The 13,455-nt window shown below is 38.4% G+C and overlaps 1 protein-coding gene across 1 annotated transcript in view; it reads right to left on the bottom strand.

Annotated features, from left to right (window-relative positions):
* Nucleotides 1–7,973, bottom strand: part of ASB4 (ankyrin repeat and SOCS box containing 4) — a 59,495-nt gene extending 51,522 nt beyond the window's left edge. The window contains exon 1 of the mRNA XM_030307987.1: nucleotides 7,781–7,973. Coding sequence (XP_030163847.1) covers nucleotides 7,781–7,967 — 187 coding nt within the window. The 5' untranslated portion in view covers nucleotides 7,968–7,973. The remainder of the gene's footprint in view (nucleotides 1–7,780) is intronic.
* Between the last annotated feature and the right edge of the window lie 5,482 nt (nucleotides 7,974–13,455).

Below are 13,455 nucleotides of genomic sequence, written 5' to 3'. Positions count from 1 at the left end.
AACATTACACACATGCTACTCCTGGGTATTTATCCTACAAGTATAATCACTCATGTGTGAAATGCCCTATAGGGGCCACAGTATTGCACAACTTCCAAGGACACCATCTGTACTGAAATCTTTGTGACAAGTATAAAGTTCTCAGGAGTTATAACCTGGCCTGTGGACAAGAATAGGCATCACACTACAGCATAGTTCTTAATGGTTAACAACTGGAAACAATCTCAATCCTCGTCAATATTTGGAGATTGTTTAAAAAATTATGGTGCACCCATATAATCGAATACTATACAGCTATTATAAAGAAGAGAGCAGTTCTGTGTATACTGGAAAATGGTATATCTTTGGAATGGATATGGAAAAATCTCAAGATATATTATTGAGCAAGAGAAGCAGTGGCTGACCAGTGCACTTAATATGCTATCATATGTGAAAATATTTATCAACACCTAGAACAAGAAACTGGTTATAGTGGTGGCCTCCAAGAACTGGGGGCTAGGGGACAAGGACATAGATTTATGTGTCTTTGGATGCCCCCTTTGAGCTTTTAAACTCAGTACGTTTGTGCTTGTATAACTATTTGTAAAAATAAGTAAAATTAAAATAAACTATTGCCTCCCTGTTTGTAGGGGAAAAGATAATTTAGTTTAAAAGGCCATTTATAGGGGTGCCTGGGTGGCCCAGTCGGTTGAGCATCCGACTTTGGCTCAGGTCATGATCTCACAGCTCGTGAGTTGGAGCCCCACATCGGGCTCTGTGCTCACAGCTTGGAGCCTGGAGCCTGCTTCGGATTCTGTGCCTCCCTCTCTCTCTGCCCCAACCCACTCACATTCTGTCTCTGCCTCTCTCAAAAATAAATAAACATTTAAAATAAATAAATAAATAATTAAAGGCCATTTATAGGGAGGTACACAATATCAATTAATCATGAGATAATGAATGAACCCAACCTGAAGTTTGTTTTTCTGTAGCCTACTCTCCAACCTAGACACGCACACACACACACACACACACACGCACAAATCCCTTTTTCATTCCATTAGAATTCTACGGCCATTTTGCTCCCCATCCCTCTCAGCTCTTCCCTTATCCAAATCTGCTCTTTAAAAGGAAATCCAAAGTTAATTCATACTAAAGTCTAATGAACTGAGGATTTTTTAAAGTGTGACCCTCTTAGGATTATCTGAATTTATGTAGGAATCTGTATTCAACTAATCGAACTGAGTGCTAAGATACTAATTTGAGATTCCAGACGCTGAGAAGGGAAGTTATTCGTTGATATGGACTTTTCTCTGGCAGAGACAATTAGTATCACAGGTACTGCCAGAGACAATTAGTATCATAGGTACTCTGGGGCTGTGGGATTGTCATTCCTGTGCCTGTAGTGTGTGTGTGTGTGTGTGTGTGTGTGTGTGTGTGTGTGCAAACAGGCACTCACACTACATGTGTACGTGTATGTACCCATTCATACATTTCTATTTAGCTATGTACATTGAATCTGTGTTCTGAGCAGAGTTTTCAGGCTATACGGTATGCAACCTGCTTTTGATCATGAATGAATCGCAACAATACCCAATACCTAATCAGTCATTGTAATGCTCAAATCTCCTCAACAAGCAATTTGCAAAGCTAGTCTCTTCTAACTGCCTTGGAAAGAAGCTGGTTCCAGATCTGGAAACCAGAGTATGTTTTGCCTGCTGATTAGCAGCAAAGATTTGGCAGCTCTGTGCACCAACTGATTGGAAACTCGTGCCTGCTTCTGCAATGGGAAGAAAAATGATCTCGGAAAGGAAGCAGTAGAGAGCTGATTAAGAAAACACCATTTTGATGTAAAATCAAAGAAAACACCGAATGTTAGCACTGGAGGGAAGATTATCCAGTCCAAGCCTTTCATTTTCCAGATGAGAAAACTGCCACTTTTTCAGCCTGCTAGAGCCATAAGTCGCCCACTTCAGTCCAAGCTAATGGACTCAGGATATCTGCAATGCAGCGTTTCCATCTGTCTTTGTCTTTGTGGAAGCAGAATAGGTTTAGTGCCAAGCCTGCTTCACAAATCACGAGGAAGGAAAGAAGGTCCTGAATGCATCTATAATATGCCACAGCTCTGATATGGAAATGCATTTGCTTGTTGATGTTTTTTTATTCTTCCTAGATTCCCAGTAGCACCTAGAGAGTCTATCCTGCCCATTTATTATATGAATCTGTCATCCTTAGCCTCTCAGCCCCTTTCATCTGCATGTCCTTTGCTCATAATCATTAACCAGTAAATCAGCCCCGGAGACAGCTGGGTTTTGGGATTCAGCCCACCCCCTGGGTGAACTTGTGCTTATAACTCCCCTCTCCTAGATGGAAACGTGTGTAGGTGGTTGGCAACAAGACACTGTCGCGGTGCCCGTAGAAACTGAATAGAGAAATAGGAAGGGGGCAGATTGTCAGATACAGATCAGGGCCGATATACTGAAGACTATCTTGAAGCCATGTTGCAGAACTTTTTGGTGATGCTATGTGTGTGGGGAAAGGGGGGTGGATTCTGGATAATTCAACCCCCGGCATATCAGGAAAGCCTACTGTAGAGAAAGGAAAAGCCCATAGCAAGAGGCCACCCACAGACACTCACACCTTAAAATGGGGCTGCAGTCACGGGGCGCCTTGTACCAAGGAGCAAGAGTGTGCTTTCCATCACACCTACCCTCTCTGAGGACCAAACCTGAAGTAAAGCCATCCTCGAAAACCACGGTGATGCAGCACCTATTAACATTCTTGTGTTGATACTGAAATGCCAAGACATCAGAATTTGTCCTCTAAAATATAACCAGCAACAGTAGCAGCATAACAGAAATACAGTTAACTAATTGGGTATAATCATTTTTTATACTCAGCCTTCTTTCCAGGGCGGAATTGTCCCAGGGCTTCAGAACCTAGCATGTGATTGATTCTTAGCATTTATCTTTCAAAGAGCTCCCCCTACGCTCACCTCTGCAGATGCCAGGCTGCTCTCTGTGTGCTCAATGGGCACAAAGTGCAGGAATGGAGCAGAACCTGGCACAGAGCCCCCAAGTGGGAGGGTGAGGAAGCTGCTGCCTCCCACTAACCTGAGCCACTCACGCTTCTGCCCCCCCCCCCCCCACAGGTCTGCAGTCTGTGTAGCCATGGCTCTAAGCTCTTCTTGAGCCAAGTGTTTAAATGAGAAGAGAAGAGACCACAGATCCGCCCTCCTATGCAAAAACCCCACAGAGACTCTCAAATACAGGCCATGCCCATGTGGATTTATCGTATCTACAGTTACTTTTCACCTTCCCCAGACCATGACACATAATCTGTTTATATAATTTCCCCTTCATAACATCGTAGATTATCAGCATGCAGGGGATTTAGAGAAGGTCCTGACAAAGCCTCCACTTTACAAATAAGAATAAGATTAAGTAGCATAAAGGGCTCACGCCTGTATAACTGGTACTGACAGATCCACTCAAACCTCGGGTTCCCCCAAATCTTTAAATAGCCACGGGTGATCTGACGGCTACACGCATTTCACTTCTCAGCCAATAGCACCTGTAGGCAAAAGTTCTAAAGGGATTTTAGAAGTTTCACCCCTACAGAAATATGCAGAGTAATCGTGTGTGTGTGTGTGTGTGTGTGTGTGTGTGTGTGTGTGTGTGTTTACTTTAAATGTGAAACCGAAGAGAGATGCCTGAGTAGCCGAGTGGAAAGCCCCCAGCTCAGGAAATATGGGAAGGAGAAAAGTGTTTGGGCCGTTTTTGGAAGAAGGAATCGATTCTGCTCTGTGTTTAGGGGGGATGTATACATCTCTGGTAAACTTTCAGCTACTCCTGGGTTCTGCAACAGTTATCAGCTATAATGTTATCTGAGTTCAAAGAACCCTACACATGAGAAGCTTCTGTTATTACAGCCAAAGTTTGGACACACTGCTCGTGGCGGGATTAGCAGACATTTGCTCTGCCTGTGTCCATGTATTTACACAGTCCTGAAGGATTATAGACTGACGCACAATTCTTGACTATTTTTTTAATAGCTAATGTTTTCAGGATAAATCTCAGAACTCCCCCAGCAAAGAAAAACAAAGTCAGCTTGAAATGCAAAATTTAAAAGAAGAACGTTTGAACGTTCAGGGAGGGATAAGAACCCTACGATGGTAATAGGAAAGTAGGAGAGCGAATTTCTGGCAAAGAAGAACATGAGGTGATAAAGAGTCTGTTCATTAAGAGAGTGGAAATAAGAGCTTTTGAGATATTTGGGAGGAAGTTGTGACTTAGTAAAGTAGATAGAGTACCTGCCAGAAAGTTTTCCTGTGAAATCATTCATTGGTTATTTTAATTAAAAATATGACTACCAACCGAAGTAGCTGCTGCTGTGGGCCATAAATGAAGTGCTTAGAGTGCTTTACACTGATTAATAAAAGGACTCTGATTAACCTTGCTGACGAGGGAATTTCATACCCAAGAGATAAGTATGATATTCTGCCTGTATCATTAACGCGCCAAGGCTCATACATCGGAAAGAGAATCGAAATACGTAGTTGGAAAAAGCTTTGGAAACAGCTTTATGGATGTTGGCGTTTCCAGGGCAGAGAACACTGGTGAGAACCAATAGGAATTAGCTCCGGGTTTTCTTACAGATCCTGCTTTCACTCTGGATCCTGGGCGCTTGGCTCTAGGAAACTTTGTATCACGGAAAACCCTTTGACCTCGCAACTCCTTGTGTGGGGCACTTCAAAAGTTGGGCGTGTATTTAACGTTTCTTCACGTCATTCCCATCTTAAAGCGGTCGTCTGGTAGAAGGAATTTCGCTTGCCTGTTTTTGCTTTAAAGACACATGTCTCTGCTATGCTCCTGGAGTTATCCCAAATGCCAACCAGAATGTTTTTAATGTTTGCTTTACAAAGTGTGAGGCAGATGTTTTTGCGGTTTTTTTCCAATTAATAAAAACATGATTTTATCTGAAGATTTGATCATGAAGTTTAACATAACTTTAAAAAACAAAACATGATCTCTCTAAGAATCATTCTTAGGTACTGGGTCTGGGCGGGCCCCACAGCTTGAACCTGAGCTCTGGGATTTTGTTCTCTGTTGCTAGAGATGAGGAAGCAGAAGTGAATTTCCAGATGCTTTGTTCTGCCTTCCTCACAAAATCCACATTTTACATTTGCTTCCATTAGTGTGCCAATTGGATTGTGGATTTGGGGAAGCAATGTTTAGACCCCAAGTTGATTTCCTTGCCAACAGATTTCTGAGTTGTCTTTCCAAAAATTATGAACTGACTTGTCTACTAGCTTAGACATACCATATTTAGGGGGAAAAGTGTGGTCGCTTTCTGAAATTCTATGAAAAATGCTGTATGTCCTAAAAGAAGTAAAAAAGGTTGGGGATAAATTGCACCCCTGTTGATATGCTGCAGGACAATAAAATATTGAATGTGGGTTATATTATTAATCATACAAGCAAATTTAAAGGTAGCATGGTATCTTTCATAGGTTTGAAACATTGTCTTGCTTAATAAGCCACAAAATAACCAAAACCTGAAGATTCCCACACTAAAAGTAAACGGGTAGTGTTTCTGTTTCCACATCTTAATGCTGGCTATATAGGTTTGTTTATTTTGTGAAAATTAATCATGCTGTACACTTGTGATCTGTACACTCTTCTTGGTGCAGAGCCTTTCAAGAGTGCTTGAAAAAAATAACTAGTGAAGAGCAATCCAATAGCATTCAATGTCCAGAAAGTCTGCTATGATTTAATAAAGTCTCACAAAGTTTAATCCAGCCACTTAGGTCGACTTTGCTTGGCTAGCAACTAAGATTCTATTTATCACTTCCATTCCTGACTGACATATTAAAAGGTTTGATAATTAGGCTAGAAGACATGTGAAAGTGTGAAAAAAAAAGTTAGAAGAAGCTTTGAAGAAAGATAAGACTTTAATCTGGGTTTAAGATTGAAGAGATAGATTCTTATACCCATACATGTATTTTCTATACATACAAACGTGTGCACATGCCCACATACACACAGTTCCTGTATAAACCCTGAAGATACAACCACATATCCTATTGTTTCTGTGCATACATTCATCTGGCATGCACAAGAATCAAACTCTTCTTTTTTCCTTCCCCAGAGGGTGTAATTTGCTGTTTCTCTAATTGAAAGGCATATTCTGCAGTCCTAACACTATGAAAACACCTGTTAGCATGAATGAATATTTAGCTCTATGAAGACCACGGGAGTAGGGTCATATTGACAGAAAAGATTAAAAATGCATCTTCTTCTGATTCAGGGGTGTTGACACCATTGGAAGCAAAAGAAACAACACCCTTCTTCCCTCGAACCTGCCCTAAAATGCCCTTTCTCACAACATCAGAACCTTGGGCAATCCATGCAGTTTGGCATGTTTAGGAGATGGGAAAAGGCAGTCTTTACAGCTCAGTGTCACATAAATTATGCCAACTTGGACCTCAGTTATTTTACATGAGCACCAGTATAAGCTTAAAACATACCTTAAAAATGTATTTAGCATTCGGACAGTCTTTCACCGAACAAATCCATAAGGTGAAAGTAATCTGATTACATGGGACACACTCCTTTCTAACAGAGCCCAATCAACTACTTAAAAAACAAAACAAAACAAAACAAAACACAAAAAACAAAAAACCAACCAGACCTCTTTGTTATCTTCTAGCTAAAATAGCAATGTCAATGTATGATAAAGCCCTTCAGTAAGAGTCACAAACACAGTAACTGGCCTCCACTATTATATCCTTCCTTCAGAACTAACAACCAGAGTATGGTAAATAAATGTGAAAACATATACCATTAACATTGTTTCTGAACATTGATGGCACTGATGATTTGTATGCAAATGAAGAGTACTTTCCACCTGAAAAAAGAACTGCTATCTCTCCGCAAATGCTGACCTTATCGTCTCTTTTGTTTAAACAGAAGTGATGGAGAACGTGGTGTTTGCTTGTAGTCTGCTCACCAGATGGCCTCGCTACTCAAGTTCCCCCATTAACTAGCTGATTTGGGAAATCAGAATCTGCACACTTCTAATTCATTTCTGATTTCCTAAGCGTGGATTCCAGAAAATCCCCAGATAAAAAAAATTCAGTTCTCATTTTTGTTATCCTTAGTTCTTTAAAAGGCAGGTATTCTGTATGGAGAATATCTACAATTTTGATCTATTCTTGTAACCAAGGAAAAAAAGTTAACTTTTTGGTGTTTCTGGTTTCAGATTTTTGCCTGAACTAAAAACTCATTGACATGTTGAGGACCAAAAAGGTGCCTCAAGGCAGAGACTTCCCCATTCAGTAATCCTCCAAATGGGGGCAAAATCCTCTTTTTCATCCAGATAGATACAGAAATGATATATCTTTAAGTGGTTGTATTAATAGACAGTTAGCAGTCACACTGGATTAGATTTTAGCAGTCTGTTTAGCCATAATCTGGAGATGTTTTCTTTATTCTATATCATTACAGGGAGAAGAAAAGTTAGAAACAAAAGCAAAGTACATTAATAAATATAATTGTTCACGATTTCAAATTCCAGACACAAGGATAGAAAAGGAACAGAACAGAAAAGAAAAGAAAGAAAAACATATTTATACCACCCATGATGGTGTCTAGTTAAAAAAGAGAAAAGATTAAATCAGAAATGTTTTTAAAATACATACTTAAACCCCAAGAGCTACTGGTTTAGAGTGGGTGACTGACACTGCATTTAAAACAAATCCGTTTTCTATCGATTTTACACTCACACCTATAGTTTTTACCTTGTTTATAAGATGCCAAAACCATATTCTCATCTTCAACTTCAAAAACTGTGTCCACATCTATTTGCCTTTGGATTAAAATGGCCTTCAATTTTCCGAAGTCATTTGACTTTAGAGCCTCAAGGAAATTTCTCTTAACTATCTTGGCAGCTGCAGATTTAGTGACAGGGGTGTTGGTGCCCTCCATCCTTCCTCTCCCTCTGCAAGCTTTGTTGTGATTTATCAGGAGAGTAGCACCAAGCAAACAGGCACAAGCGAGAGCCCACAAACTGTCGGCTAATTTTATCCCAAAGTTATGCTGATCCGTTCTATTTATATAGGGATCATTTCAAACTTCAAAATATCCTTCTTGGCTGTCACTCCCTTTTCAGGTCTTTTAAACTGGTTCTATACTAACTGATTCATTGAATAATATATTGTGTCAATATCAAGGAAAACCCTCACAACACACTTTGGAGAACGAAATGTCAGTATTATTTCTTCTATGATCAAAGCAATAGTGTAAGATTTAAAAGCTCTTAATGCTTTTTTTTTCCTCCCTCAGTAAAAACATCTGGTGCCCAACTGGAGATCCAGCCACTTGCTTTGATTAACCAATAGGCAAAAATGAAAATTTGTTACAGTTGCTGATATATGCACTCCTGCAAACCTATAATAATTATGTAACATAAGCCTGTAAAATCAAGCACAGTTGTGCACATTTGAAAACAAACAGAAAGTTTTCAAGTGACGTGGACTTGAATACTTTCAATGTCAAGAGAGAAAGTGGGGTAGGGTATGGTGGGTATTACTGTTCTAGGTAAAAAAAAAAAAGACTGAAGAAACAAAACAGCCAACTGCAGTGAGTGAATGGACTTTATTTAATGCTGTATTTAAAAAACAGAAAAGAGTATATATTGAGGGCAATTGTGGAAATATGAATATAGATTAGATATTACTTCATAATTTGGAAAAACTATTGATGTTTCAAGGCGTGATGGAGGTATTATGGTTAGGTAGAAACATATTTTTACTCTTAAGTGATGCATTAAGGAGTAAATTGTCATGATGTCTAAATCTTTTCAGATAGTTCACAAATGAAAAAATAATATATGTATGTATGTAAATAATATGTGTGTGCCTATATACACACACACTTGTGTGTGTGCACATGCAAGTGTGTGGGGGGGGCTATGATTAGAGGCAGAGAAACAAAAAAATGTAGCAAAAAGTTGAAAGTTGGCAAATCTAATGAAGGATCTATGGGTGTCTGTTATATTATTTTTTCAGCTTTTCTTTTTTTTTTAAAGTTTATTTATTTTGAGAAAGAGAGAGAAAAAAAAGCACGAGTGGGGGAGGGGCAGAGAGAGAGAGAGAGAGAGAGAGAGAGAGAGATTGGGAGAGACAGAATCTCAGGCAGGCTCTGTGCTGTCAGCATGGAGACTAACATGGGGCTGAGATCACCACCTGAATGGAAATCGAGTCAGACACTTAACTGACTGAGCCATGCAGGTGCCTCTCAGGTTTTCTAGAAGTTTGAAACTTCTTCAAATAAAAAGTTAGACAGAGAAATAGTCAAATTTTAAATTTATAAATCATTAAACATTAGAAAAATGATGACAGTAAGTATAAATTTGAATGCAGTGAAATCACATCTTATATATTGTTGGTAAGAGTCAAAACTGGTGCAAACTTTTTGCAGAATAATTAGCAACATGAATTTAAGAAAACTTAAAATGATAATACTAAGCATTTGGTTCTTAGGATTTACTTAAGGATGTAAACATGGATGCATACCATAGCACAATTTGTTAATTTATTTTATTAATGTGTTACATAAATACAAGAAGGTGGAAAGGGACAAGTCATAAACATACAGTTCATTACACTTTTAAGAAGTGAACGCTCCCATGTGATGGACCTCCATATCAAACCATAGAATCGTCCAAACACACTTGAAACACTTTTTATGTCTCTTTCGAATCAAAACACTCACCTGACTCCCCAGTGACAACCATTGTCTTGACTTCTAATCCTGTAGATTCATTTTGCTTGTTTTTTAATGTTTAAATGTTTTGTTAATGTTCTTTTTTAAAAAAAATTTAATGGTTATTTTTGACAGAGAGAGAGAGAGAGAGCCAGAGAGAGAATGGGGGAGGGGCTGAGAGAGAGAGGGAGACGCAGAATCTGAAGCAGGCTTCAGGCCCTGAGCTGTTGGCACAGAGCCCAACGCGGGGTTTGAACCCACAAACCATGAGATCATGACCTGAGCTGACGTTGGACGCTCAACCGACTGAGCCACCCAGGCGCCCCTAAATGTTCTGTTAATATTAATTTTTAAATCTTCAAGCCTAACGTGGTATAAAATATTTCGCCTGAAAAGGATGGACAAATGAATATAAATGTATGTGTGGGTAATTACATTGTTAATAATAAAAAAAAGTTCTTGGAAGAAATCTAAATGACCAAGAGTAGAAAATTTCATAAACAAATTATGACATAATCATGTAATCGAATACTCTTCAGTCATTATGATTAGGTAGATATATGCTTATTAAAAATGTCTGAGATAAGCAATTTATAAAATAGTATGCATAGTATAAATATTTTTAAAATATCTATATTTATATGATGTACAAATATGTATTCTTATATGCTCATATAATTTGTATATTATATTATATATGCTTATGTAGTTTGTATATATTTGTATAATATACAAGTGTATAAATACATATACTTTATGCACATATAGGAAGAAAAGTCTATAAGCATCTATTTGCAAAATATCATCCACTTTTATTTCCTAGTGGTAAGATTACATCTGATTTTTTCTTGATCTCTTTCTTATTTTCTGAAATCATCTACAATAAACATATTACATAATACATAAAAAGTATCTCTGTATATGTATATAGGTAACATATTTTTAATAAGGATAACTTGTTAACTCAGAATAACTACTTAGTGCGAATGAATGAATAAATAGCAAATGAAAAAAGAATTATTAACTGATTATTTCCAAGGTCCTTAGTACTGTGCTAGGTGGCAAATAAGGTGCAGCTGTTCCTTTTATATCCATATGGGCAACTCACATAGAGGAATAGCATTTATTGATATGTTTTGTCCCTTTTTGACAAAGCTAAGAGAAAAAAACATCTCTGGTGGAGGAAACAAAGAGATCCAGAAGTTGTGCACTTTTGGAGGATAATTATTGCTGGAAATTTCCACCAAAATGGAATCTATGTAAAATGAAGACTAAATTTCACAACAGGGGGAGAAAACTCATTTTAAATTCATCTTAAAAAATAAAAGCAAAAATTATGAGAAATATTTTTTCACCTAATATTTAACAAAATTTAAGTGGACAGAAGCTATATGTAAGTTGTAAGACCACAAAATAAAAAAGGGGCACCTGGGTGGCTCAGTCAGTTGGCCGTCCGACTTCGGCTCAGGTCATGATCTCACAGTTTGTGGGTTGGAGCCCCACATCGGGCTCTGTGCTGACAGCTCAGAGCCTGGAGCCTGCTTCGGATTCTGTGTCTCCGTCTCTCTCTGCCCCTCCCTGGCTCATGCTGTCTCTCTCAAAAATAAATAAATATTAAAAAAAAAAAAAAAGACCACAAAATAAATTGTCTACCATTTCCTGGGTAAGATAATTTTTCTGATCAATTTTGTAACAACATGAAGCAATATCCTGTATCTTTGGAGTGACTTTTGTCAAACTGATATAAAAAGGATCATTTTTGCAAAAAGTATTCAAGGGCTTCATCAGTTTTGCCAAGGGCCTGTCTTCATCCTTGGATACTCCAATGACTTTCAAACACAGTTGCTAGAATTCCTGCTGGAGCACTTATCAACTCCTTTTGTTTTCAGACTCTTCTTACTCAGTTATTAACAGAAATGACCCTACCAAATCCTCATTAGCAAATGGTTTTGTATGAGACTGGGCAATTGTCTTACATTTTCATCAATTTCCTGATGTCTTACCTCTTGTACAAAATTTGCAACTTCACTTTGCAACAGACATCAGATAATGAGTGAGCTATGGACTCAATAGTCAAGGATATGTTCTCAGATTTGAGTTTGCCACCTTATGACCCTAGGGACTGAGATAACTGACAATCAGTTGATAGGCCCCACAACTCTTAACAGTAATAAAGTTTTAATCTAACCCTACATTCCAAATTTTACAGTTTTCTGCTTTCAAGAAGATACAATGAGCTAAGGGGAAAGGGAGGCAAATACCAGTGAATATGGAAAAGAAAATACAAGGTAAAATGTAATTCTCACATCCTGGTTCACAAAGCAATCCGTTCCGTTATTGGAAAATTAAAGTTGGTATTTTTGTTACATTGAGCCAAAATTGCCTATCCATAATTTTTTTCATTGGGTCTAATTATGAACATGCAATCATACACTTATTCCATTTTCATCTTTAATGAATTTCTAACATTTGAAAATAGTATCCTATCCCTCATCAGTCATTTTTTCCCTCAATTAGTATCAACTATTCCTTATTTGGGGTGTTTTTCAGAATTCTCTTGTCCTACCTACTCTCTTCTGGATCCTCTCTAGTTTATTGCAGAATGCCGCTCTTAAATTTGGGGGCCTAAAATGGAATATAATATGCTAGAGGGACCTGAAAACTAAGGGAGTATGATGGAGGTCACACAGCAACTCTTGGCTTTTGTTGAAATTGCATTGTGATTCCTTAAGGGCACTTTGCAAGTCTGCCTTATCTTATAGTTGTAATTTCTTCAACAGATATTTATTGAGCACCTACCATGTGCCAGACATTTATTCTGAGCACTGGAGATACAGCTGTGAACAAAAGAGATCAAAGTCCCTGTCTTACAGGATTTAGCATTGCTGATGGACTGAAGTGAAAATGGAAGTCCCCAAATCTTTCCAAACTCCTCTACACCAGAATTTGTCACAAAGCTGCAAATTCACTAAATTTCATAGAGAAGCAATGTGGTTTGTTTATATTCAATTAGTTAATCCGATCTTCCCTTTACGGGTTTTTCACCTTAGAGGCAAACGGAAGGACAACTTAATTTTAGTCCAACTTAATATGTTAAGCCCTATTCAAATTTTTAGCAGTCTCTTTAGGTAAATGCTCAGTCGCTACAGATTAAATTCTCTATTTTTGGGAGTTCTAACTTTCCTCTAAGATGGTTTCTGGAAATATGGGATATGTTAATAAGAATAATATTCAAAATACTAATATTTAACAACCAGCATCAGTTAGAAGAGGCTTTGATCATAAATAATCAACAGGGCCAGACTAGTGTGTACCAGATGAATACCAGTCAGGGGTAGGAGTGTAGCTTATATGATCTGATGGGAGGAGAAGGAGTCCTCAGATGGACTCATTGTCCTGGGAGCCCTCCTTGATTTCCATGGCAGAGTGGCACAGTGGCTCCTCTAAATTGTTCTTGACTGTATTCAGATTTCTGGCTCCCACCAATGGAGCACGTGATCCTGGTCATTTGTCTCCAAACGTGATGTCTTCAAACACTGCAGCCTTTTGGCTAGGTTACTGCAATGCATACAGAGGAAATTCCAAGTCCTCTCTCCAGGCACCATGCCACCCCCTCACACTTCATGGGGAATAGCAGCTTTGGATAGCCTTTTTCTTATCACCTTTTTAGGGTAAGAATAGACATGGACCTTAGCTGATGGCTGGAGTT

The sequence above is a fragment of the Lynx canadensis genome, chromosome A2 (assembly GCF_007474595.2).
Source record: "Lynx canadensis isolate LIC74 chromosome A2, mLynCan4.pri.v2, whole genome shotgun sequence".
Classification (NCBI taxonomy): Eukaryota; Metazoa; Chordata; class Mammalia; order Carnivora; family Felidae; genus Lynx; species Lynx canadensis.
Note: the sequence above shows the minus strand (reverse complement) of the source record. Positions and strands in the feature narration are given on the sequence as shown.